Source organism: Ictidomys tridecemlineatus, chromosome 6, assembly GCF_052094955.1.
Source record: "Ictidomys tridecemlineatus isolate mIctTri1 chromosome 6, mIctTri1.hap1, whole genome shotgun sequence".
In the NCBI taxonomy this organism is placed as follows: Eukaryota; Metazoa; Chordata; class Mammalia; order Rodentia; family Sciuridae; genus Ictidomys; species Ictidomys tridecemlineatus.
Window position 1 is genome coordinate 10,003,889 of NC_135482.1, and position 24,762 is coordinate 10,028,650.

General features: G+C 61.8%; 1 protein-coding gene across 5 annotated transcripts; it reads left to right on the top strand.

Annotated features, from left to right (window-relative positions):
• Positions 1-9,454: 9,454 nt before the first annotated feature.
• Positions 9,455-23,105, top strand: Ift27 (intraflagellar transport 27). Of its 5 annotated transcripts, none has more exons than XM_078052807.1 (8): positions 9,455-9,889; positions 10,024-10,230; positions 10,319-10,410; positions 14,676-14,752; positions 15,053-15,112; positions 16,050-16,109; positions 17,805-17,922; positions 21,173-23,105. In XM_078052807.1, exons 6-8 carry the CDS (start codon positions 16,095-16,097, stop codon positions 21,628-21,630), a joined length of 591 nt encoding a protein of 196 aa, XP_077908933.1. In that variant the 5' UTR covers positions 9,455-9,889; positions 10,024-10,230; positions 10,319-10,410; positions 14,676-14,752; positions 15,053-15,112; positions 16,050-16,094; the 3' UTR covers positions 21,631-23,105. The 5 variants fall into 5 exon arrangements, with proteins under 5 accessions (XP_077908933.1, XP_077908931.1, XP_077908932.1 ...); XM_078052805.1 differs by having other exon boundaries at positions 10,319-10,406; XM_078052806.1 differs by having other exon boundaries at positions 10,029-10,230; positions 10,319-10,406.
• Positions 23,106-24,762: the final 1,657 nt, after the last annotated feature.

Consider the following 24,762-nt stretch of genomic DNA (forward strand, 5'->3'; position numbering starts at 1 on the left):
GAGGAGCTGGCGGGCAAGGGCCCTGGGGTTGCTCCGCCTGGGCGCCGTCCCCCCCAGCTCCCCGTTCCTGGCTCTGGGTGGGCTGCTCGGCACCTGCTGCCCCCTCAGCTGGCCTGGGTGATGCCTTGCTCAGGGCACGCTCTGCTGGTCCAAAGGAGCTGCACAGTGTGGAAGGACACGGCTGGGCAGAGCCGTGGGGCACGCCCACGGCCACTGGGGGTCTGCCGGGGCCATGTGGGCCGTGCAGATGAGGATGGGCAGCGTAGCTTTCAGCAGGAAAGTCATTACTGCTGCCTCCTCGTCGCTGACTCTCCCTTTTTTGGTGGTGGGGCCCAGGATTGAGCCAGGGGCGCTTAACCACTGGCCACATCCCAGCCCTTTTTGTTTCTTATTTAGAGACCTAGTGGGTCTCACTAAGTTGCTTAGGGCCTGGTTTTCGGGGGGAAGCGTCTCATCCGAGGGCTCTTCTGCCCAGAGGAATCCTAGCCACCCCAAATAGCCACTCTAAGTTCATATCTCAAATAATTAACAAATAACAAAACTCAAACACTCGGAAATACATCTACAAAAGCGAAGCCCCCGTAGATCGAGTCCACCTGGGTTTTTGATCTAGACAAAGGCAAAATGGCTCCGGGGCTTACGGAAGGGGGCACATCAAAGGCAGGATGAGGGCTCAGGGCGGCAGTCGGCAGGTTGATTGACTTCTTGGCAGGTCACACCGTCTCTGGTGCTATGTGGGACCTTAGGCGGAGCCTGAGGGGGAGGTTCACCTGCATCAGGTGGTCAATCCCTGTGGGGGTGTCAGACTCATCCCCTCAGGAGGCTACTGCGCCCAACAGTCCACTCACAGCCCATGGATGGCACCTTGCTAAGCTGCTGAGGCCGGCTTTGAACTCACGATCCTCCTGCCTCAGAGTCCCGAGCCACCGGGACTTCAGTGAGTAGCCCCCCCATGCCCGGCACCCAGCTCTCCCCTTTCTTTCTCTCAGAGCTCCACTCGGATGTGAGGCCACAACGTGTCCTAAGAAAAATCTCCCGTGACCAGGGGACCCGGTTTGGGTCTATGAGACGGAAATACGGCCCCTGGTGGGCTTGCCGAGGGCTGCCGGGACCCCTGCCCTTGGCTCTCCCTGCTTCACGCCGTCAGGATGGAGTCGGGCCCAGAGATGGAGCCACCTTCTCCCAGCCCGGGACTTGAAGACACAGGGAGCACAGCGCTGTCGGAAAGAACGTGGGTCTCGGGCGGCTGGAAGCCGTGGACCTTCGTGGTGCTTGTGACTGGAAGGAAAGAGGCCCCCGTTTGGGTCAGTGGCCGCCTTTCCAACCAGTGTCCCCGCGATGAAAGAAATATTGTAAATCTGCTCTAGTGGGCTGGATGGGGTCTCCCCAAAATATGTGCCCTCCAGAACCTCAGGCTGTGACTTCAATTGAAAAAAGGATCCTTCAGAAGTCAGTCGGGTCACATCTCACAGTGAGACTGGCCTGGATTAGGGTGGGCCCCAGATACGGTGATGGGCAGAGGAGCAGAAGGCCCAGGAAGGAGGCCCTGTGGCCATGGAGACAGAGGCTGGAATGAGCTGCCGCCAGCCAAGGAACACCAGGCAGGAAGGACCCTCCCCTCCAGCACCTCCGTTTCAGACTTCCAGACTCCAGAACGTAGAGAGTGAATCTCTATCATTTTAAGTGCCCCAGCTGTGGTCTTGTTGTAGCAGCCACGGGAAACTCATGCACACCGCAGAAGGTGCCGCTGAAGCTGTGGCAGGTACCTGGGCACCTGGAGGGTGAGTAGGAGTTTTTGGTTAAGGAGGAGGAGAAAGACCTTCCAAACAGACAGGTGGCGACTGTCATCGTCACAGCCACCTTCGCCAAGCACTTCCGTGGCTGCCTTTCCCACCGCCTCCTTAATTCACGGACACAGAGGCTCTGATGCTCCCCACCCGCCCCTCCCCGAAGGGTTAGGGGTCAGGGTTAGACCTCGGCCTGGTTGCCCAAGGCCTGCTTGTCGCCGGGCAGGAGCCAAGGCGGAAGTGCCCAGGAGACGCGTCCTGCATGGCTCTGGACAGGCGCAGGTGAGTCTGACCAGAACCCACCAGCTTCCTCCCCTCTCCACGGCTTCCCCAGTCCCCAGGACAGAGGTGGGCCACAGTGTCCCCCCGGCCTCTTCCCCTAGGGGTGTCCTGGGAGCCACTTCAATGAACCCACGTCCTTTCTGAGGCAGCTTCTGGGAGAATCCAGACCAAGGCGGCGTGGCCTCGGGCTCGTCCCTGGTTCCCCTGACCCCAGAGCCCAGGCTAAGCGGGTCAGCGCTGGGGTCATGGGCCCGATGGACCAGACAGGCGTCCCCACCCAGGGACCTAAACCAGGAGCATCTGGCTTCCTGCCTCTGGATTGGGAGCCGCAGCGGAGCCTTCTGATGGGCAGCTCTGGGGCTCCGGGAGACGGGGACACGTTCTGTACTCACCAGGGCTCCCGTGGGGCCGCCTGGACAGGCTCCAGCCAGAGCCCCTTCCCTCTTACTGCCCTGGCTCTCCAGGTCCCGGCCACTTCTCACCCTCCCTCCTCCAACACTCACATCTGCAGACTCCCCAGAAATGAGCGCAGGACACTCGTGTGGGCAGAGGCCTCCGGAGACAATTCTGGGCCGGCTGAGGGACCCCCGGGTGAGCCAGCGCCTCGGGAGGACTGTCTCGGCCCCAGCAGTTTTTGCAAAATTCAATGTTTTCTTGCTGGAGCGGAGGTCGGGGGTGGGGGAGGGGCTCCTTCCAAAATCATCACCACGCGCCACCTTGTCAGCATCGCCAGAGATCAGCCCGGGTGACCCCGGGGCCAGCCCGCTCTCTGCTCTTGGAGAGGTACTTTCAGAATGTGGCTCGTCCTGAAAAGGTGACACCGATCTCTGCACACGATCAACAGCTTCACTCCGCACTTTATTTCTATCTGGAGGAAAGTGCCCTCGGTTCTTGGATTTCTTGCCAGGGAAGCTTCCCGCCCTAAATAGAGGAGAAGGATGCATCTGAGTCATTCATTCGTCCATTCAGCAACAATGCCCCAGGGTCACCATGACGGGGAGCCCTCCGTGCCACTGAGCCAATGCGTGGCATCCATGCCCACAGCCCCCTGTGGCGGGTCCCTTGTTCGCCCCACTTTACAGATGATGAAACAGAGTCCCAGCAAGTTCATCAGCTCCCCTTGGGTCCCCGTCACAAGCGGAGTCGGGTTTGGAGCGAGATTTGAACTCTGCTCCCCGTCTCACAGGGGACGAGCTCTCGCAGTGGTGTGCCACTAGACGCCTTCTGTTGAGCCTCAGTTTCCTCTCTGCAAAATGGGCTCGCCTGCAGCAGAGGCTTGGAAGAACAGGGGAGAGCCATCGGCCAGGCGAAGGGCGGCTGAATTCCCCCGGGTCCCCTCAGGAAAGGCTCAACTTCCTCCTCTGAGCTTCTGGCAGGTGTTTTTATGACCCGTTTGAAAGCCACCAATTCCCAGTTCATGAATGCCACCTCCAGGTGTTAACAAGACACGTTGAGAGGAGGGGACAGGGGACCTGAGTCCATCACACCAGGACTCTGCTGGCCAGGGAGCCCTGGAGGGAAGAGGGAGCCCAGGGACCTTCCCCTACCACTCGGCGAAGGCTGGAGAGCGGGGCTGCCTGGGCTCCCGGCCACAGCTGCCACCGATGCCTGCGCCCCCGTTTCCTCCCGCACAAGGGACAGCCCCAGGCCCCACGTCGTGAGGTTACCAAGAGGCTTCGGTGCCTACCTCGGGCCTGACACATACTAAGTGCACCCCGTCCCCTGTTCCTGAGCCTGGGAGCTCACCCCTTGGCCACGAGCGACCTTTGACGCAGATTCAGGGTGGCGGTTTGCAGGAGATGATGGAACCAATGGAAGGTGCCGGAACAAGAGTTGGGGGGCTATTTTCAGGGGAGGTTTGGGGAAGGCAGGACCCAGGGACGCGTCTCTTGGAGAGCTGGTCGGGGCTTGAGCAGATGTGGACGCAGAAGACCCTGAGCCAGCGGGGCCCAGAGCGGCGGCAGAGGCCCTGAACCAGGCGGCTGGTCGGGCCTGGGCGGGGGCTGCTCCCCTCCCCAAGGGCCCGAGGCCGAGCAGGGAGGGGGCGCAGGGCCCGAGCAGGGAGGCGCTCCGAGCTGGGTCAGAACACTGCCCAGGACGGAGCCAGGCAGAGGTGAGGAGGTGCCTGAGCAGAGACCTCTCCGCGCAGACCAAGACCACACTTAGAGTTCCCTGGTCTGCTGTGCTCTGACGTCCAGCCCGGGACAGCTGAGCCCTACCTGCCCTCGGTGTCCTCTCTTGGAAAATAGGATCCCGACTGGGAAGGGGGTCGTGAAGGGACATGACACCATCTCATGACCCGGCCCGGCTGGGCCGAGCTCTGAGGTCTGCAGACACTGACTGTGACCACCAGGGGCTTTGTTTGAGGACCGCCAGGTTCAAACAGTGATTCCTCCAGAGATCAGTCTGAAGTTCAGCAATCTGGATGCGTCTTTGTGGGACACCTACTCTCTGCGGGGACAGACACCGGGTGAGGGGATGTGACGCTGTAAGGAGACAGGATCCCTACCAGCAGTGAGAGAGAGCGCTCCATCTCCCCCACCCACCACGACTTGGGTGGAGACATGTGCTGGCCAGACATTCAACCCTCATCTCAACCCCAGGACAAAGGATGGATTAGTGCTCCCATTCCATGTGGGAAGAAACTGAAACAGAGAGGTGTGGTGAGCTGCCCAAGGTCACACAGGTAGGATTAGAGCCCGAAGGCTTTGGCTCTAGAACCTAGTCCTTCACCAGTAGGCACTCTGCCAGTAACCACAGATGCAGTCACTGCCTTCACGGCACAGACGGGGCACACAGAGCGGGTGACATTTGAGCTGAGAAAAGCATATTAGGACTTAAGTGGATTTAAAGGGGACAGAAAGGACAAAGGCCCTGAGGCAGAATAGGCAGGTCAGGTTTGCAGGTCCCAGGGAGTGGCACAGAGTGGTGGGAACACCTCCTTCCCCCGCCACCCACTGGCCACCCCACGAGGAAGGCGGACTTCACCCCAAGGCCAGGAGGAAATGTGTTCGGGGTTTTGGGTGGAAATGTGAAAAGATTTAGAGATCCTGCTCTGGAATAGAACAAACTCAGCCATAATAAAAGAACACAGGGCACTTTGGGTGCTGGGCATGGGGTCCCCCAAAAGCAAAATGAAGAGGGGGATGTGCAGCTTGGCTCTGTGAGGGAAGGAGAAGAAACCTAGGTTATTGGGGTTCTCTCTCTCTTTGGTACTGGGGGTGGAACGGGTGGGTGCCCTACCACTAGGCTGCATCCTTGGTCTTTCTCAATTTTTATTTTGAGACTCACTAAGTTACTGAGGCTGGCCTCAAACTGGCGATCCTCCTGCCTCAGCCTCCTTAGCAACTGGGATTATAGGCGTCGCCATCACACCCAGCCTGGGCTGTTAAGGCTCTAGGGGGCTGGGGACAAGCTCAGATGGGCCCAGGCAGTTGCAGGAGGGCCAGTCTGGGGAGGGCTTTTTGTCCTCTGGCTCCAAGGGCTTATGCAGGTAGGGGCTGGAAAGGGGGAAGGGATGTGGAGCAACAGGGGCAGCCTCATTTGCCTCAGTAGCATTTGGCTTGGTTCAGGCTGAGCTGCGGGAGTCATTTGTCCCCTTCTCAGGCCCCGTGACACAAGCTTTATGCACAAAGTGCAGAAAAGGACCAGGGAGGGACATCAGCAGGCTCTGGGCCGGGACTGGAGCACGTCCTCCCAGGGCCATGCTCAGGTGAGTTACCTGCCCTCTGCCGACTTCCCAGTTCTCTACTGGCGGAGCCCAAGGGCCAGAGATGCTAAACACGGAATGTTCTGGAAAAGCAACTCTTGGCTTCCTGCGACGATCCCCGGGGTCTCTGAAAAGATGATTTCCTCAGCCTTGAATAAAAGCAGCTGCAAGATAATCCCAAGGGCTGCGCCCTGGGCGCCCTCCTGCCGCCGTCCTTTTCCCGGCTGCTGCTGCCCCCTGCTGACGGGATCCGCGCACGGCAGTGTCCGCGCTGGGCCAGGGCTCCGGCCACTTTGCATTCCAGGCACACGGCAGGTGAGTCCGTCTCCAGCTCTCTGCCCTTTAGCGAGATGGCCACGGCCAAGCACCGCATGGGCAGAGACGGAAACGCCCAGGCCCAGGCGAATGGGGGCAAAGCGACAGCAGGGTCACGTCCATTGCCGCGCTCCAGAGGTGACCTCCTGCCCATCCCACCACCCAGGCTCTCAGGACCTGAGGGCTGTAAATCAGGGCTTCCCAGAAGAGCTCGGGCCTTTCCCACAGTTCCCCTCCCCGAGCCTCTTCTTTACCCAAAGGACTGATTTCTGACCAAGAAAACTGCTGCCCCCCCCCCGAAGTGGCAGCCCTGGTGGGGCCAAGCAGAGGGAGGACCGTGGCTGTGGCGGTGAGGTGGTGGGAGGACCTGGGCCCTGCAGTGGGCCTCACCAGCCCAGGCGCCGGGCTTGGAATATGGCCATGTCACTGGGACCAAGCTGCAGCTCCTGCGCCTACTGCTGCCCGGCTGTCGGGAGTCGCCGACCCGCGATGATGGGGTCGTCCCGGAGCCCCTAGTCAGCAGCTGTCTCTGCCCCACTTACCTGAAGCCCTGGCTCGGTTCAGGCCACCCTCCTCAGCCTGCCCGGCTTCCTCTTGGCCATCCCGGGCGGCGTGCTCCTGGAGGCACAGGGATCCAGTGTCCTCCGGTCCCGAGGTTTGTTGTGACGTCCCACGTTTCTCTTCCTTTCTTGACCAGAGGTCACCGCGGCCATCGGCCATCTCCATGGCTGCTTGAGTGCTTCCAATCTAAGTTCATTGCCGATCCTCAAGGGCCGGGGATTTCGCAGAAAAGCCCTGATTCCTGGCCCCTCTAAAAAAGCCAGTGTCCTGCCATCCAGGCCCACATCCCCACGCGGGCCACACAGGCCAGAGCGAGGCCGGCAACCCGCGGCGCTCACTTCAGTGGCCCCGGCCCCAGCCCAGCCGCCAGCCCAGGAGCGGCTGGCGGAGGAACCTGGATTAGAAAACCAGAGTCAGAGGCCTGGGCTGGGCTCCCCGCCTGGTTCTGGCCCACTGGTCCCGTGACTCGGCTCTCTCCTGCCCTCAGGGTCCTCGCCTGCTCAATCACAGTAGTACCTCCGCTGGCCAGAGTTGTGACAGAGAGGATGTGAAGGGCTTGGCACGGGCGTGGCCTGTGATGCTCAACCAGAGGGAAAGTGCCAGAGTGTCGGGGGGAGGCGTGCTGGGTGGACAGACTGCCCACGTTCAAGCCCCAGCCCCCTTGGCATGAACGTGGCCTCACGTGGGCCTTGGCCTCCCCACCTAGCCAACGCTACGGGCCTCTCGGGGGGGTTTTGTGAGTGTCGGTTTTGATTGTGACTATTAGATCAAGTAGTTCTTGACCACCCCCGAGGCTCACAGTGCATTCCTTCTTGGCAAACATCATGGCTGTGGCTGCTGGAGCTCGGTGGGGGAGGGGCAGGAATTGCTCAGGAGCCCTCCCTGCTCCAAAACTCTCAGGCCATCTTAACCCCGTGGCTTTCAGTCTCGCAGCTGTCATCAAGAATGCACAGAAGACCCTGGGGACCATTTCATCTCTCTGGAAATACCCAAATGCCCCTACAATGGCGCTGACACCAAAAGGAAGAAGTGGGTATGACCAGGAGGACGGGCCCTGGAGGGAGGAGTCACCCCCTTGCAGACAAGGAGCTAAGGGCAGGGCCCCAGAGGCGGTCCTCAGGGGGAGCCCAGGGTGTCACTACCCTGGGCTGCCTCTGGAGGGTGGTGCACTCAGGAAGTGAGGGGGTCACTGGTAGAACAGGCTGTCCTGGAGGAGGGCAGAGCCGGGGACCAGGCAGCAGCGCTCTGCTCACCCAGGGTTGGGGGTCTGAGAGGAACTAGCATGAAGAAAAGCAGGAACGGGTCTCAGGAAAGAAAATGCCAACGTGCGCTGTGCTTCAACCCTGCACCCAGGGCTGGACCCTTCGTGGCCATTTGTGTGTGTGTGCATGCGTGCACGTGCGCACACACACACTCAGCTATCTACAAGCTAACTGGGGGCAGCAGGCATCCACACCCATGGGTTGTTTTTCCCTTTCAGCATTGGCCATTCAAGGGCCCGGGGCCCAGGGAGAGTGAGAAGGAGTGGTGGACGAAACAGGGAATCTGTCCAGGTCATTTCCTCCTCACTCATCACTGGGCGATGACCTGATGCACACCTCCCGTGTCCTGGAAGCTCATCCCCACCTCCCACGGCTACCAGGTGGGTTCTAACTTGGCCCATCTGTAGAGGCTCAAGGGTGACTTGGTCTCTGTCCACCTGATGGCAAAGCAACTCCCCCAGGAAGCTCAGCTAATATCTAGAGCCTTCCTGCATGGCCAGCAGCTTGGTGGACTGCACCCTCTCATGCAACAATGGGCATGGGGTGCATTCTCCAGGGAGGAAAGGGACTAAGGAAAGTCCAAGTTCAAATCCCTGGGAGACCCTGCTCCCCTCTGCAAAGTCCACACGTTCTCCCTTCTGTTCACAGGCATCGCTTTAAAAACTTTTGTATTTTACATTTTTATTTTTTGGTTTGCATTTATTTTTAACGATACGGAATAACATAAAATTACACATATTCACGGGGCGCCCTGTGCGGTTTCCATGCAGGTCTGCGTACATTGTGCAATGCTAAGCCAGGTTGAACGCATCTCTCTCTCTCTGTTTCTTTATGGTAAGAACTTTCCCACCCTTTCCTCTAGCTTTCTGAAAGGCGCAGGACATTGTCCGTACGGGCTGTAGCCGCCAACTGTGCTGCAGCGCAACAGAACTTCCCGCTCCCAGTCGGGCAACAGCGAGGCACTCACTGATCAACCTTTCCCCACTCCTCCCTCCCCTGTTTCCGATTTTAAGGCGCATAACATGCTTGGGCTTTAAAAACGGGGCTGCTCTTCGGGATGCGGGGCGAGGACCGGATCTGTAGCTGCGCGACCGCTCTCCGCGGAACGCGGGAAACCGACAAGCGGCTAGAAGCAAAGTAAAGCCGGCTCCCGCCACTGCGGCTTCGTTTACTGCGCAGGCGCCGCTCCAGACTGCCGCCACCCGACCGGCCCCTCGTGGACGAAACCAATTCCAGGAGGCAGGGGAGTGTGACGAATCCCCATGCCTCTCGAACATAGTCCAAGCCACCCTCTGGCCAATCAGAAAGTTTCTTTTATCACCGCCTCTGCTACTCACGTGGAAGCTGCTTTTCCCGTGACGCTTCTGAGCGGGAGCGGGAGATGACATGATCGACATCATTTAAAACCACTTGCCAAGCGGCGTGAAGTGGAAGAACCGATACCGCTACGAATTGTCTCTCTAGAAAGGAAGGTAAGCCCCGCCCCTTCCTCCTACTGGGTCTCAGCTGAACATTGGGGGCGGGAGCTTTTGGCAGCAGCCAATCGGGGGCCGACTGGAGGAGGGGGCGGGGCAGCGGACGGTGGTTGCCAGGCGAGGGCTTTTCGCTTGGTGCTTGGGACCCGGGGGTCGTCGAGTGTGTTTGTCCCCGACTCCACGGCCGCGGCCTGAGCAGAGGGGCAGCGGGATCCTCATCGCCCCGCCTGCTCTTGTCACGCCGCCCCGATCCGGGACCCCTCTGGTGTCCTGTTCCCTCGCACCCTAGCTCTCGGTCTCCCAGCCCCGCCCAGGAGGTCCAGGCCCCATCCCGCCGGGTCCCCACCGGGCCACGGGCGCAGGGGACCAGCCCTCCCCGCTTCCGCCGCCCAGGCCGCGAAACCCACCCTCCGACGCCTCTAGCAGCTGCTCTTCACTCCGAGTCGGTGGTGGTGGTGGTTACCATGGTGAAGCTGGCAGCCAAATGCATCCTGGCAGGTGAGTCTGGAAACCCGCGCTGACTGGCTGACTGCCGCGGTCTCCGGAGTCCGCGGGCTTCCTGATTCTCCGGGGGCGTTGGTTCACGGGCAGTGTCCACCCTCTCCCCGTGGCGGCGGCTGCGATTCCGATAGAGCAGATTCCGTCGGGCGGGGAAGAACTCTCTTTCTGAGCCCCAGCTCCCTGCCCTCCGACTCCGCCTTCGCCCGCTGACCTGCACTACAATCAGGCTAAGCAAACCCCCGGCGCTTCAACTAAACCATTTGCTGAACCTCAAAGTTAGGAATCACTACTTTGGTATTCTTCACACACGGGATTATTTTCCTGATCCCACTCCTCTGGTAAGAGGGCTAGGGAAGAGGGCTTACAGTACAGGGGGCAGAGTGTGCAGAGGCACCTGTTAGTTGACTACCTGCCGCCCATTTTCAGGAGGATATAAACACTGAGTCCCGGCAAAGCAGGAATCTGTGATTCATTGACTGACCTACAAACAGCCAGCAAAAATGCCTGGAACATAGTAGGTACTCAATAAATGCTTGTAGAATGAATGGATCTGTGGCATTCACATTGCACAGTTTTCCCTGAATCGGTCTGCACGTTTAGGAAGCAGTTGCTTAGATTATACGTTGGTAGAGGCAGTGCCTTCCACTGAGTCCTTGCTGTAGGCCAGACATGTGTTTTCCCTTCAATCCTGCTCTGTAGCACCCTTGGGTAGGTTCCGTTTTTCCCTGATCTTACCTAGCGAAGGTCATACCCAGGATTTCCATACCCAAGTCCCTGAAGGAGTGTGACTGTTGAGACCCGCGACCTTGCCAGGCCTCCCTAAGAAGTGGTGAGAAATTCTATGAAGAAAAGAAGATTCCTTTTGACTCCTCTCTCTCAGGCTGAAAGTAGAGGATAGTATTGTTAATGACTTTCTAATTTGAAAATAAAAGGGTCACGCAGAAAGATGACTGACAGCAGTGATTCAGATCAGACTGGAGCAAAAGAAACCCATGGTTCCCCAGAGACTCCAGCGCCCAGAGCGCCAGGGGAGGCGATGTTGGATAACAAAAGCTTCTGGCTGCTCTCTTCCCAGGGCCAGCAGCATGTTGGACTGATTCCTTAAGCTTCAGTCTCTCATGGATAAGGTGGGACTGTTTTGTTTTTTTCTAAAGTTAGATTTAAAAAAACAACAACAAAACAAAAAACAGCGGCCTCTGTCTCTCTCTGAGTGATCTTTCTCATTCTTTTTTAATTGAGCTTCCTTCCTGGAGCTGGCTCCTGACTGCTGCTTGCGTGGGGCACTGGGCTAGACCTCATTACTGGCCTCACCGAGTCCTCACAGCAACCCCATGGGCTTGGTACTTCTGTGGTTCTCATTGACAGATGAGGCAAATGAGGCTCAGAGAGGGGAGACCACTTGCCCTGAGTCACACAGCCAGCAGCAGCAGAGCTGCATGGTTCAGAGCCTGGGTCCAGACCCAGGGCTTTGTTCGTACCCAGGCTACACTGGGCTGAGGCCTGTTCCTTGTAGCCCTTCTTTCCCCCAGCTCTCTTGGGTACTTTTTCACCTGACTGCAGTCATGACCCAGGTCATGGCCCCTGAACTCCGCCTGGCCCAGTGTCTGCAGCCTACTTTCAAGGGCTCAAGGGCATCTCTTCTTGGAAGTCTCCAGGGACCACAGATCCCAGCCCAGTGAGTCAGCTTGCCATGGCAGCACCCCCAGATCCTCACAGCACCCCTCACTGGTTTTATTTTTACTTTCACCCCTTGTAGGCCCACATTTTTTGGTCTCACAAAACTAGTCATCAAGGGACCTAATATTCACTCAGAAGATATTCATTGAGCATCTACTATGTGTGAGTCACCACGCAAAGTGCAGTGGGAGGGCCAAGGTGGGTCAGCCAGCCCCACACTCCAGGAGGGGCTGAGGAGGGCAGAGGTTGTGCCACGGCACAGACTGCCTTTGAGTGCAGGCGCCGGCCAGGTACCTCAGAACACAGTGCTGCTTGCTCTGTTCAGACGGAGAGGGGAAGACCACCCTGGACCTTTATCTATAATTTGTTTGGTTAAAACAAATAGCAGTCGCCATATGTAGGCGCCATGTATATGAATTCATTAAATCTCCGTGACAGTCCTATGACGAAGGATTATCTGATTTACAGACGTAGCAACTATGGCGGGAGAGGTTAAGTAACTGACCTGACGTCACCCAGCCAGTATGTGGTGGAGCCTGAGTCTGCCACTAAATACCGTGGGTCACTGTGCCCTTAAGTGCCATGGGACACCGCCTGTCCTGGGTGTGGGAGGATCGCCGTGCCTCCCTGGAAGGCAGTCCTGATGTCAGGTGCTACTGCACTGAGCCCCGGCACCACCTGCTGAAGACCAGGAGGAGAGGTGACCTTAGGCCAAAGAGGAAGCCACCAGCTAGCCTTTCCTGGGGGGAGCGGCCGATCTGGACTTGGGTGGGCAGGAGTGGCCGTGAGGGACCAGAGAACAGGAGTGGAGAGGGCAGTTCCTGTGGAAGGGACCTTGGGGCGGGGGGTGGCTGCGTGGCGGAGCCCTCGCCCAGCACACACAAGGCCTGGGGTTGGGTTCCCAGCCCACAGAAAGACAGGAGCAAGAGCCACAGAGAAATCCTGTGAAGGACCCGCCTGTCGGGCCAGGCAGGGCGGGAGCGAGGAGGGCAAGGGCGAGAGGCCCTTGGGCAGCACTGCCTCCCACGGCCGGCCGTCACAACAGCGTGGCCTTTAGTGGGAGATTTTCTAATGGGCCTGGTTCCTCCGATGGGGGCCGCAGAAGCTGGAGGACCCGGGCCGTGGACCACCGGCTGCTGGAAACCCAGAGACGGACCCCTGAGCTGGGAGGTGGCCTCTGAGGAGGGGCTGCCGGCTGACCGGGCACCAGGAGTCACCAGCATCAGGTCACTGGGCCCGTCTTCCACGCGAAAGAGCTCTGCCCTGCGTCAGGGCCGGAGCCACCGAACCAGCTCCAGACTGCCCACGGGGTCTGCGTGACCACCCCTGGAACCCGGGACCGCCTGAGCCGGGTCCAGGTGGGGACAGAAGGTGCTCCAGCTGAGGGTCCACCACGCAGTGGTCGCATCTGGGAAGCGGAGGAGCAGCCTGTGTGGGTCACCAAGGCCAGGGGACAGGCTCGGAAAGAAGGGACACTTCAGGCTGCCCCCCCTTCAAGACATGAAGGACAAGCGCTGAAGAGAGGCCCTGGGCCTGGCAGTTAGGAGGTCGGTGGCCTGGCATCCCATCCTGCGGGCTCAGTCCTGCCGCCCACCTGGCCCTCCTGGCTTAGCCATTGGCCCCCAGAGGCCCCCACGCTGACTGGACCCCAATGCTCCTCAGACGCTCTGTCCCTGCGGGTGCTGAGTGAGCGGGCGCTGGCCATGCTGCTGCTTTGAGTGTTTCTCGGCTCCTCCCCCCCCCCCCCCCCGTGTTCCCCGCCCCTCGAGCCCACCTGGAGGCCTGCCCTGAGTGCTGGTGATGGTGACTGGCCGACGGCCAGAGACGGTCTGTGGGGAGTCCACAGCAGGAAGAGCCACTTCCCCCACCTGGATTCAGGAGCAGAATTGGAGTTGGAGGGTGTCCGCATCAAGGTGCAAAGGAGGAAAGTGACGCGTGCTCTGGGACAAGTGGGGGCCTGGGACAGGTGGGGGCCCGTGACAGTCCAGGCTGTGGCGTCCAGGTGTCCTGGGACTGCGCTGATGAAACAGGCCAGAATTGGCCTCTGAGCTCAGGAGAGGACCGGGCCTGGAGGAGGGAGCACGGTGTTGGAACCCCAGGCAGGTCACCCAGCTTCTCTGAGCCTCGGTGTCTTCCTCTGTCGGGTGAGGTGGGCGCTGCAGGGCACCGGGTGGGAAGGAAGGAATGCGTGTGCCTGGGTCCATGAGGGGAGCACAGGGCAGGTGGGTCCCGTCTAACAAGTGGCGGATGGGAAAGCCAGCCCTGAGCAGCGCTCCACTCACAGCCGCAGAGCTCACAGCAGGAAAGGCCACGAGAAGTCATGATGGTCTCAGAAGAGAGGATGCGGGTGGGAAAGACAAGCGTGGAGGAGCTGGGCGAGCATGTGGCTGTGGAGGGGGCGGCGGAGTGCAGCCAGGAGCCCAGAGGGGCAAGTCAGAGGGACAGGTGCCCCGGACATTTTGCTGAGGATTGGGAAACAGAGACCGGTCCTGTCAGGGCTGGAGTCTGCCCACAGGACACCTGGCATCGCAGGAGGCAGGGCGTGGGCAGAGGGGCATACAGGCGGCACGAGGAGCGCTGGTCTCTGGAGAGGTTCAGACCGCAGGCTAAGAACCGCGACAGGGACTGACCCGCGGAGCAGTGGCTGCCGCTGCAGGCGGGTTGGTGGAGAGGCCGGGAAGGTGCCCTGCAGGGTGGGCTGGAGGGTGTCCCTCGGCAGCCGCTTTCAGGATGGTAATGGAGCTCGGGCCTCTTGTTCCCCAGAAATGCGCACCAGTGTCCAGGAGTCCCCTGGGCTCCAGTGGTCCGCTCTCTGCTCCTCCTGAGGGGCTTCCGTGTGAGTTCAAGTTGGAAAGTGACTTCTGGGCCAGGGCTTTCTGTCCCCTCCTGGGCCGGTCTTTGGATGAAAGCGTCCTTAGCCGCGTGGAGAGGAGCCCCGGCCCTCTTGGGTCTCGAAGCTGGTCGCATCGTCTCGTGGCCCTGCCTGGGGCCTCGCGGGCTCCCTGAGAGCCGAGGACTTTTGCCCTGGAAACTCGATGCAGTTCTAGGGCAGGGGTCCTCGGTTCTGATGGGACCTGAGTGACACTTGTCCTCTGCTCTGGCTCAGGAGACCCGACGGTGGGCAAGACGGCCCTGGCGCAGCTCTTCCGCAGCGATGGGGTGCACTTCCAGAACTACACCCTGGTGAGCAGGGGCCACAGCCCGAGGGAGCGGCTCCGCAGAATTTCTGCCAGAAGCCGAGAGGCCTGCAGCTGCCCAGTGACCGTGTCACCCACAGCCCAGGGAGGGGCGTTCTGCAGAGTGGCCTCCAGAGCACAGCACACCACCCCCACCAGCAGCTCGCTCGTGGGCAGGAGGAGGGGCCCTTCTCCTCCGGGGCACAAGCACTGGGCTGGGGATGTCCCTGGGTGCGGGGTTCTTGGGTCCTCCTGCATCTCCCCTCCACGGGGCCCCTGACGCCCACGTCCTGGGTCTTCTTGGCAGACAGCAGGGGTGGATTTGGTGGTGAAGACGGTGCCAGTTCCCGACACCGGCGACAGTGTGGTGAGTGGCACCCCCGCCCAGGGGCACCGGGCTCCTCCTGTGGGCCACACTGACCAGCGTGGGACCAGTGCAGAGACTGGGCCCAGATTCCCCTGAGCATCGGGGACCCAATCAGGGGACACAGGAATTGTTCGAGAGGGACCGAGGGGTTGGAGTACTGGGGAACCCGTCTCCCCAGAGGAGCTGGCTGCCCAGGGTCCCTCCTCAGCAGTCCCAGGGCTCTTGAAGTTCCATGGCAAGATGTCGTTTGTGTCCCTTCCTGGCAGGAGGGTTTGTAGCTCTCTGGATTCTTAAAGAGGCCCGTGAGCCAAAAAGAAAACCAGGGAGCAGTCCTGCGCTTCCTGGTGCAGGTGACGTGGCGCCCGCACCCACAGAGCAGGGGCCAGGGGTCAGAAGCCGGGGAGGGGCTCCCACCTGGGCTGGGTGAGGCGGGCAGGTGGGAAGGGGCATCTGGTGCCCTCTGTCTGAGTGGTGCTTGGGCCATCCCAGTACGACGTCAGCCTGGCCTACTTTGACGCCTTCCCAGGCCTGCTCAGTGACCTCCTTTAAAAAGAGTCGTTTTAAGACTTGGAAATCGATTTGGTTAACAAAGTGCGCCATGACCTTTCGGAGCCCGGAGCTCCTCGGCCTGGTTGGCACTCTGCTCTGCCAGGTGGGAGGCCAGCCTGTGCCCTGTATTTCTGCACTCGGTCAGGAGGGCTGAGGCTCCCTGCAGACCATCCTGGGCGAGGTGGGGACCTGCCCCTGCCTCCCGGGGGCTCTGGAGTCCCTTTTCCCCGTTTCTCTCTGGCGCCCCGGGAAAGCGTGAGTGAAACGTGTGTACAGTGGGCACGTGCCCTTCACCACCAAGCCCACCTGCGGTGACGGGGTGACAGAATGGCAGCAGAGCCCATGGTTTCCCTCGTGCCCCTCGCTGGGACTTGCTTTCTGATTGCAGGAGCTCTTCATTTTTGACTCGGCCGGCAAGGAGCTGTTTTCTGAAATGCTGGATAAATTGGCAAGTAGCACGCAACCTCCTTCCTGGTCTCCTCCTCCACCCCCTCCTGTCACACCGTGTGCCCCTGAGGCCACTCCCGCCCGAGTCTCAGCACACCTCAGCCATCCTGAGGCTGCCCTGGCGACACTCTGTACAGGGGCGAGTAGGCACGTTAGCCCGTGACCCCCGCCTGCTCTGGAGTGGCCGAGTGACCCCCGCCTGCTCTAGAGTGGCCGAGTGACACCCCACCTGCTCTAGAGTGACCAAGTTTCAAAGGCGCAGAGCCCTCCCCCAGCCTCCCCTCGAGCCCTCCTGAAGGGGGAGCTCTCAGCCACCATTTCCACCCCCTCTGGGCAGAGGCTCCCCTCCCGCCCTTTGTACACCCCCCGTTGTGTGGTTGCTTGCCTCCGGGTCTCCCGTGCCCACTAGCCGTCCCCTGTCCTCCCAGGCCCCAGCTGGCTGTGTCCTCCACCCTGGGCCGGGGTGCAGCCGGAGCCTGGACTCCTCCAGAGCCGCCTGCCTCCCCAGGAACAGCACGTTTTAAGGAAACTGTTTCCTCCCCTTTCTGTTGTCTAAGAGAAGTGGAGGCTGATGGGAGTTCCACGCAGGTCAACGGGGTGCGTTGATTCCTGATCCTTCCCAAACCCCCAACAAAAGAGGAGATGCCTGTGGCGAGTCGGGGTCACGTCCCGTAGTTCACAGCCCCCTCCCCACCCTGGCTCCAGGCCACCCTTGGCTTCAGCCTGATGCCAGGCCTGTCTGGGCCCCTCACTGAGGCCAGGGCAGGAAGGGTTCTTGGGTTGAAGCCACACTGGGTGTCTCCTGCATGCACACAGCGGAGGTCAGTGTGGCTCTGGTGAGAATCCATGATCTCAGCCGGAGGGCAGGCCAGTGGCCTTCGGGAGCCTCCAGGACCAGCAGAGTGGGGAGGGGCCCCCAGAGCCCGTCCTGGGCTGACCTTCCACGGACAGCTCGGAAAAGGACTCTCCCTGTGTCTGGAAGCCTCCTGACCCCCAGAAATAAACCAGAGCTCATGGTGCAGGGTGGCGGAGGCCCCAGACTGCACAGAGCAGGCGTCCACACCCTGGTGGCAGGGAGCCCAGGACTGAGCAGCCCCTGGAGCTGACGGCCCTCCAGAATGTCGCCCTGGCTCCTCTGTGGTGCGTATCAGGGCTGCTGCGCCACAGCAGGAGGAGCAGGAAGCCTTGTCCGCGTTTTGAAAGCCAGGCCTGGAGAAGGTGCAGGCGGGCGCCCCGGGGCTGGCTAGTGTGGGCAGCGCACTCAGGCTTGCGAGGACAGGAGCGCGTCCGCCTGCAGGGAAGGCCCTCCAAGGACACCCGGAGAGCGGGCCAGTGAGGCCCATGGCGGGGAGGCAGGCTCTGGGCAGAGGAAGGCCTCCGTCCCGCCCGGCCCTCTCCACACTCAGATTCCTCAGCTGCAAGGGGACCACCCCCTCCAGCCCTGCGAGTCCAGAGTGTCACCTGGCCCACAGCCCCAGCCAAGCATGGCCTGCACCCTCCCCCCAAGCCCTGCCAACCCCTGGGCAGGCCTTCCTTCAACCCATGGGCACCGCGGCACCTCCATGGCTGCTCCTGGCCCACCCCGTGGCTTCTCACGCCCCTCACCCACCTCCCTGCCTGAAAGCCAGATCGGCCCAGCCTGGGAGTCCCTGTGGTGTTCCTGACCTGTGCCCATCCTGTCCCCCCCCACGCGCAGTGGGAGAGTCCCAACGTCCTGTGTCTGGTCTACGACGTGACCAACGAGCAGTCCTTCAACAGCTGTGGCAAGTGGCTGGAGAAGGTGCGGGCGCAGGCTCCGGGCACCACCCTGCCAGGTAGGACGGCAGCACCTGTCCTCAGCTCCAGAGCCTGAGGCCATCGCAGGGGTCGCTGTGGCACCGGACAGGGCCCCTGAGCTTTGGCCTGACAGCCCAGACTTGCTGCCTCTCAGCAGCCGCGCCTGCCTCCCTCTCGGGGTCTGTACTGGGTGGTGCCACCCTGCTGGCCACCAAGTCCTGGCGAGGCTCAAGATGATAAGGGGGAGGCACTGTAATAGGAATTGATGTTTCCAGAAAGCCCACCCCGGGGAAGAAGGCCTCATTTCATCCTCTGTGTGGGGTGCAAGTTACATCCAAGTCCTGTTGTCACTTCTGAATGCCTTAAATCCGTTTACCTTGCTCCCGATGTGAGATCAACAATTTCTCCTCATTATAGACCAGGGAAGGCGGTCCCCAGAGACGGCTCGGAAATTAGCTGCAGCCGATGCAGCTGGGAACAGTAATTTATACCTCAGAGTCCCTGACTCGGAGCCCAGGCCCCGGATTAGTATTAATGACCATTTTAAAGTTTGCTCCATGCGCTAGGAATTACCGCAAATGCACACAGAAATGTGGCCTCGGCCTTCGTGAGGCCTGCAGCCCTGAGGAGACAGGGACACAGGGACACGTGAAGCCTAGGAAAAACCCTGAGCAAACCACAAGTCAGGAGCAAAGCACCTTCCCCCTGGGGGCAGCGCTGAAGACCAGGCGCCTGCCACCCCTCACCCCGGGTCAGGCTGTTCTTTGGTGCCCGCGGACCGCACGCTGCCTCTCTGTCTCTGCTGCTGACCCCTAGCCTGCCACGGCTGAGGGTGCCACCTGTGTTCTCTGGGCAGGTGTCCTGGTGGGAAACAAGACAGACCTGGCTGGCAGGCGGGCAGTGGACTCGGCCCAGGCCCAGGCGTGGGCGCTGGGCCAGGGCCTGGAGTGCTTTGAAACGTCCGTGGTGAGTGTCCTTGCAGCGGTGCCGCGGCTGATGTGGCCTCTGCTAGAAGCAGCTTTTAAACGGCCACATGTCCAGCGGCCAGGCCAACATCTGGGGTCTGGTTTGCGCTGACGTTTACATTCCCAGCCCAGGGTGTGCCACATCCTTCCGGGCGCAGCCATGGTGGACCCGGGGAACCTGCTGGTCCTTGGCTTCCCAGCACCCCTCTGTGTTTGAAATCTGAGGGCCAAAAAGATCAAAGTATTTCTTTAAACAAAACTTAAAATGTTAAAACAACAACGACAAAAAGAAGAGTGTTCATCACCAAGACACTGTTACAGGTCAGCAAGAGCCACCTTCCCAGGCCACCTGCCCTCCCAGGTGGCGGGGGGGAGGGAACAGTGTTTGCTGAGGGCCTACTGTGCGCTGGGCAGCTGCTCCTGTCCCTCTTATGCCAGTGACATGCAGACTCAGAAGGTCGTGGAGCAGCCCTGGCTCACAGCTGACCGTGAAGGACCAGGACTCGGGCTCAGGTAGCTGGAAAGCTCAGCCTTGGAGCAGGTGCCCCCGCTGCCTCCCAGAACCTGCTGGGGCTCTTGGGGACATAATTCTAGGCGAGCCTGGTTAGGTCCTGCTCCACCCAGCCCCCGTCAGCGTCCGCGCTCAGAGTGAGGTTATGATCAGGCCTTTGACCAGGGCTCCTGCCCCTGCAGCCTCTTAATGCATTTGGAAAATGGTTCGATCTCCATGTATTTCCGGAGCATCCGTGTGTCTGCTGGGACTCGCGGCCCGGAATTCCTCACTTTTTATGCTGGCATCTCCCAAGGTCGTGTGTTGGAGAGCTTTCAGATTCACTTAGAAACCCGGGTCCTGGCCGCCTGCAGGCCCTGGTCTCTCCTCATACTGAACCTGCTCTGACCAGACCAGACCTGGCGCTGGCTGCTCCGGGGCGCACGCCCCTCTTCTCTGCTGGAGGGTGAGCTCCCTTGTAGGACAGGGCGTGGCTCCAGCCCGTCCACCCTCCTTAGCACTCTCCGTGTGGCCAGCGTCTCCCTCTCTCCCGTGTTTCTTGCTGGAGAGCCCGGGACACACCACAGACCTGGGGACACGCCACAGACCTGGCTCCCTTTGCTCACTTCAGGCCTCCTGGCCGGCCCCGTGGAGAGGCCGGCTCCTGAGGTTGGGTCAGAGGCCAGAGGCCAGCCCTGTGCTAGCCAACGTGCCCTGCCCCAGCCCCAGGCTGCCCATCTGTGGAATGCAGTGACCCCACCCAGAGCCACCACCTCCCTGATTTCTTTGCCCGTTGAGCCGGGGACGCTTCACAGCCGTCACGAGGCTGCGCTTCGCCCAGGGTGGTCTCGCAGCAGGTTCTCGTGTCTCAGCAGCTGTCTGGGGCGCGGGGGTTCCTCCTCTGGCGACTTATTTCTTAAAAATTAGAGACGTGCAGGCCACGCACAGCAAGAGCACGGTGGCCGTGCAGCCCGAGTGGCCGCTGGCCCACCCTGAGAGCCCCTAATTCCCTCCCTTAGACACCACCCAGGGCGCGTCTAACTTCCCTGTTCCCCATAAAAATGTCTCCTGACCCCTGAGTCATGAGAAGCTCCTCATCTCAGCTGTCCCCTGCCTGGTCCTGCAAGCTGGGCACTCTGACCTCGACTGGGCGTCTCCCTGGCTGCAGGAGGGCAGAGGCAGGAGCCAGCAGGGCAGCGTGTCGCAGGGTGCCCGGCTGAGGCTTGTGGACCTGCCCCCATGGACGCACCGTCCACCCCTGGAGGCCCCAGCACCGTCCTTCAGGGGCTCCCACCTGACCCACTGGCCTGGAGGTGGGAGCGTGGCCACAGGTGCCCCCTGACGGGAGGCAGTGCCAGCCATCCCACTGGCAGCCTGTCCTCCCCGGGCCACCAGAGCAGCCGGCCACCTCTCCTGGCCTGGGGTCAGCTGGGTTACCTGGGCCTCGGCTCTCCTGAAGCCTCCTCCCTGACTAGGGGTGAGGAGAGTGGCCCCCCGGGAGCCCCCACCGCCCTGGGACATTCTCAGCGGGCGGCCGGGCTCTTCCTCCACAGCTGTTCTGCTCCGGCCTCTGGGGCTCCTGTCACACGTCAGCCAGGGTGGCCTTCAGGACAGGCTCCGTGGAAACAGGCCAGGGTCCAGGCCCTGCCCTGCCATCTAAGTGGCACGTGGCCTCCAGCAGACCCCCCTCCCTGGGTCCCAGATCACTTGTAGGATCAGCGTGACAGTGGCCTCCCCTGATGGTGCCAGGTGGACGGGGCGGGACCCGGTGGCCCTGATGGCCCCGGCTGGAGCTGGGCGGGTGAGCGCGGCCTCCGCCCCCTGTCTCTGCAGAAGGAGATGGAGAGCTACGAGGCCCCCTTCCACTGCCTGGCCAAGCAGTTCCACCAGCTGTACCGGGAGAGGGTGGACGCCTTCCACACCCTGGTGTGAGCGGCCGCCTGGGCCGCCGTGGACCTGGCCGTGGCCTCTCCCTGGAGGACGAGCGGCGCTGGAGCTGCTTTGCGCCCCGGGACCGCGTGACAGCCGCAAATAAAACTGGAGGAAGCGCAGCAGCCGCAGCTGTGTCCGTCCTTGGCGGGTCTGTGGGTCCTTCCCAGAGCAGCCCGGGAGCCCTGCCCAGCGGGGGTCACCAGCTGTCGGCGTGGGGCGTCCTGTCCACCCTGAATGGCTGGGTGCCGAGGCCCCGAAGGGCCTTCCACCTGCGAACCCCAGGGTGGCTTTGGGCACAGCCGGGACCCATGACGGCTGCAGTGGGGCCGGGGCCTGTCCCTGCTCTGACCTGCTCCTAGAGCTCCCTGAGGGGCTTGTCCCTGACAGCAGTGTCCTCTGCTGGCCTCCCCCGGGCCTCGCCTGTGAAGGGCCCGCCTTGCCCAGCTGCGGGGAACCCTGAGTGGCAGGAGCCTGGGGCGCGGCCTTTCCCTCGTGGCCACCTCCTAGCAAGCCGGGCAGCGGTCCCCTTGTACCCAGCTCCATCCTGTCCCCACCCCAGATTCACCTTCCCAGACCCCCCTGCATCACCTGCTGCGCTGGTGACACCCACAGAGGCCCCTGGCTGCCTTGGCCCCTGCCACGGGCTGTGGCTGTCCCCAGGGCTCTGTGGCTTCGCCCCCCCAGGCTCTACCCCTCTCCCCTCTGCCCAGGCTTCTGCCCCGTGGGCACCGGGGGGTGGGGGTGGGCGGCCGGGTGCGTCCCCCGGGTGCGGGCAGTAATGGGAATCAACGTGCTTCCTGGCCAGCACCTCGGGCTGACTTTGTCCCCAGGCGTGGGGTCGGGCATCCCACCAGGGCGGCAGCAGCCGTGGGCCCCGCGGGCCGAGGGCGCCAGGGCCTCGCTCCCGCTCCCCGCTGCCACCTCCTGGGCTCCGGGGCAGGTCAGCCGCCTCAAGGTCCCTGGAGTGAAGTGAGGGCTCTGGGGACCTGTGACATCAGGCCGCGTGCTGTCACTCCTCAACGTGCCCCTATTGCTGCCAGTCTCTGTCCCGAGTCACTGCTGAGGGCTGAGGAGGCGCTGGCGCTGTCTCCGGCCCTGGTGACACCAGGCGCTGGCCTCCACTGGAAACCCTCAACACTTGGCCCAGGGAACGTGGCGGGCAGCATTTCCTGTGACCCTGAGCTGCCCCCAGGGCCCAGGACTGTGGACAGTCGGTGCTGAGGAGCCGATGCCTCAAGGCCACACCCCGGCCAGGAGCCGCCCCCCCTGCCCTGCCCACCCCTGCCCTGCCCACCCCTGCCCTGTCAGAAGGTGGGCGGGGGTGGGGGAGGCCCTACAGAGGACACTGCCAGGAAGCAGCCCTGGTGCTGTGCCCCAGCTGGACACCACTGACCACAGGAGCTGGTGCCAGCTGCAGGTGGGTGACGGTGACCTTGGGAGCTCACACGTCCCCTGGGGGAGCAGCAGGTGGCTCCACACAGGGCTTGTTGGGGACCACAAGGACAGGAGCCACAGCTGGACAGAGCCGCTTCCCGCCTGGGAAAGGGCAGGGCCGCCCCCTGCTGAGGGCCCCAGCAGCAGAGGCTCAGCCCCCCACGACCAGACGCCCCAATTCCCGCAGGGGCTGCCGCGACGGGGCCAGAGCAGAGCAGGCCGGGGAAGGAGACCAGCTCCTGGAGTCCCGTCCAGCGTGGCCTGCGCTTCAGGGAGAACCCAGGGCAGAGCAGGAGGCCATGTGGCAACTAGAGCCAGGGACTGGCCTAGGTCTGGAGCCCACTGTGTTGAGATCCCCGCAGTGAACTGGTTCTACCGGTCAATAAATGACCAGATCATTTCCAATAACAGATAATGGAGCAGTGGGCGGTGGTGACGCGGGGGTGACTGGGTTAGGTAGGACTGAGCGGAGCTCTGACGGCCCATGATCATCCGAGGGATGGGCCACGGACAGAAAGTGCAAAAGTCCTGGGGCACCAACAGCAGCAGGATCAAGGCCAAAAAGGCCGGGCGGGGGGCCTGTTGTGTGCTGGGCCGAGCGAGAGTCGGGGGCCGTGGTGGGGAGGAGTCATGGGGCCGTGGTGGAGGGGTCGGGGGCCATGGTGGAGGATTCCGGTTTCCATCCTGAGGCAATGGGAAGCCAGTGTTGGACGGACCCCATGGCTCTCCTCGGCGTGCCCAGCACTACACAGGGAGCCTAGTGAGTGGCCACTGACCACCATCCTGTCCCCAGTGAGCCAACAGTGATGACATGTGCCATCTGCATGGCAGGCCCTGGTCTAGCTGGGGCATTTGGGACGAGGATCCCTGCCCTCTGGGGCTGATGTCCTATTGGGAGGAGAGGTCTGATGTGACAGGTTGGTGACAGAGGATGACAGACAGGGGGAGGGTATGCGGACAGGGGCAGCTGCAGGGCCCGTGAGGGTGACGTTGGGCAAGACTGGAGAGAGTTCAGAGTGACCGGCACCCGAGGCTCCACGGTCCTCAGCGCCCCTCCGGAGGAGCGTGGCCTCCTTCTGTCCCCAGCGGCCAGCCTGGAACTCTGTGAGAGGATCAGGGGCCATGTGTGGACATGGAGGGGCACTCGTGCATAGGACCCTTCTGTGACACATGGCCTGGGCCAGGGGACAGCCTCTGGGGGCTCTGGGAAGCTGGCCCTGTGGCCGCCCTTGACCTCACCTGGTTCCCCAGTGAGGGGGGGGGGTGAGAGGATCCGGGCCCGGGGCCAGCAGCCTCCCAGAGCAATGGCGCTGCCCCCCGGCTCCTGGGCACTCCCTGCCCCCGGGAGGCCCATGTGGGCGCCAGTCCTGGGGTTCGAAGGCCCAACAGAGCAGGAGGGCCACCCATGGTCACCCGGAGCTTGGGGCTGGAGGCAGCCAAGAGCAGGGCTTGCGGGAAGACTCCACTTTGGTGCCAAAATGTCATGTTTTCAAAAATGGGATTTGGGGATCTAAAACCTCCTGGCCCCACCGGGTGACGGGAAGAAGCGCCAGCTGACCCCAGGCCTGAGAACCGCCAGCCGAGCCCTGGGAGGAGCCTCTGCGCTGGGCTTCTCGTCCAGCTGTCCCTGGGCCGTCTGCTGCCCACCAGGGATCAGATGGCAGAGCCCGGGCCCGGGAGGAGTGCCACACCCGGCCGCCAGGGATGTGGCGGGAAAGTAACTGCTGCCGGGGCAACACGCCGAAGGGGCGGGCAGAGCCCCGAGGCACAAAGCCGGCCTCTTGGGAACTGTCCGGGCACCAGGGATTGGACAAAGGGCGCTCGGGAGAGAAGCCACAGGAAGAGGAGCAAGAAGACGAGGGTCTGCTCAGAGCAGAGGAATTGGAGGAGGAAACGGGAGCCGCTGAAGGGTTCTGACAGTGCCCCACCCTGGTTCCTGCTGTGGAGTGACCAGCTGGGAAGCTGGAGGACAGGAGGGTGCGGAGGTGCCTGTAGGTGAGGCAGGGCTGACGGCGGTGGGGACGGGGCTCGGGCGTCCCCAGCATCAGCACATCCTG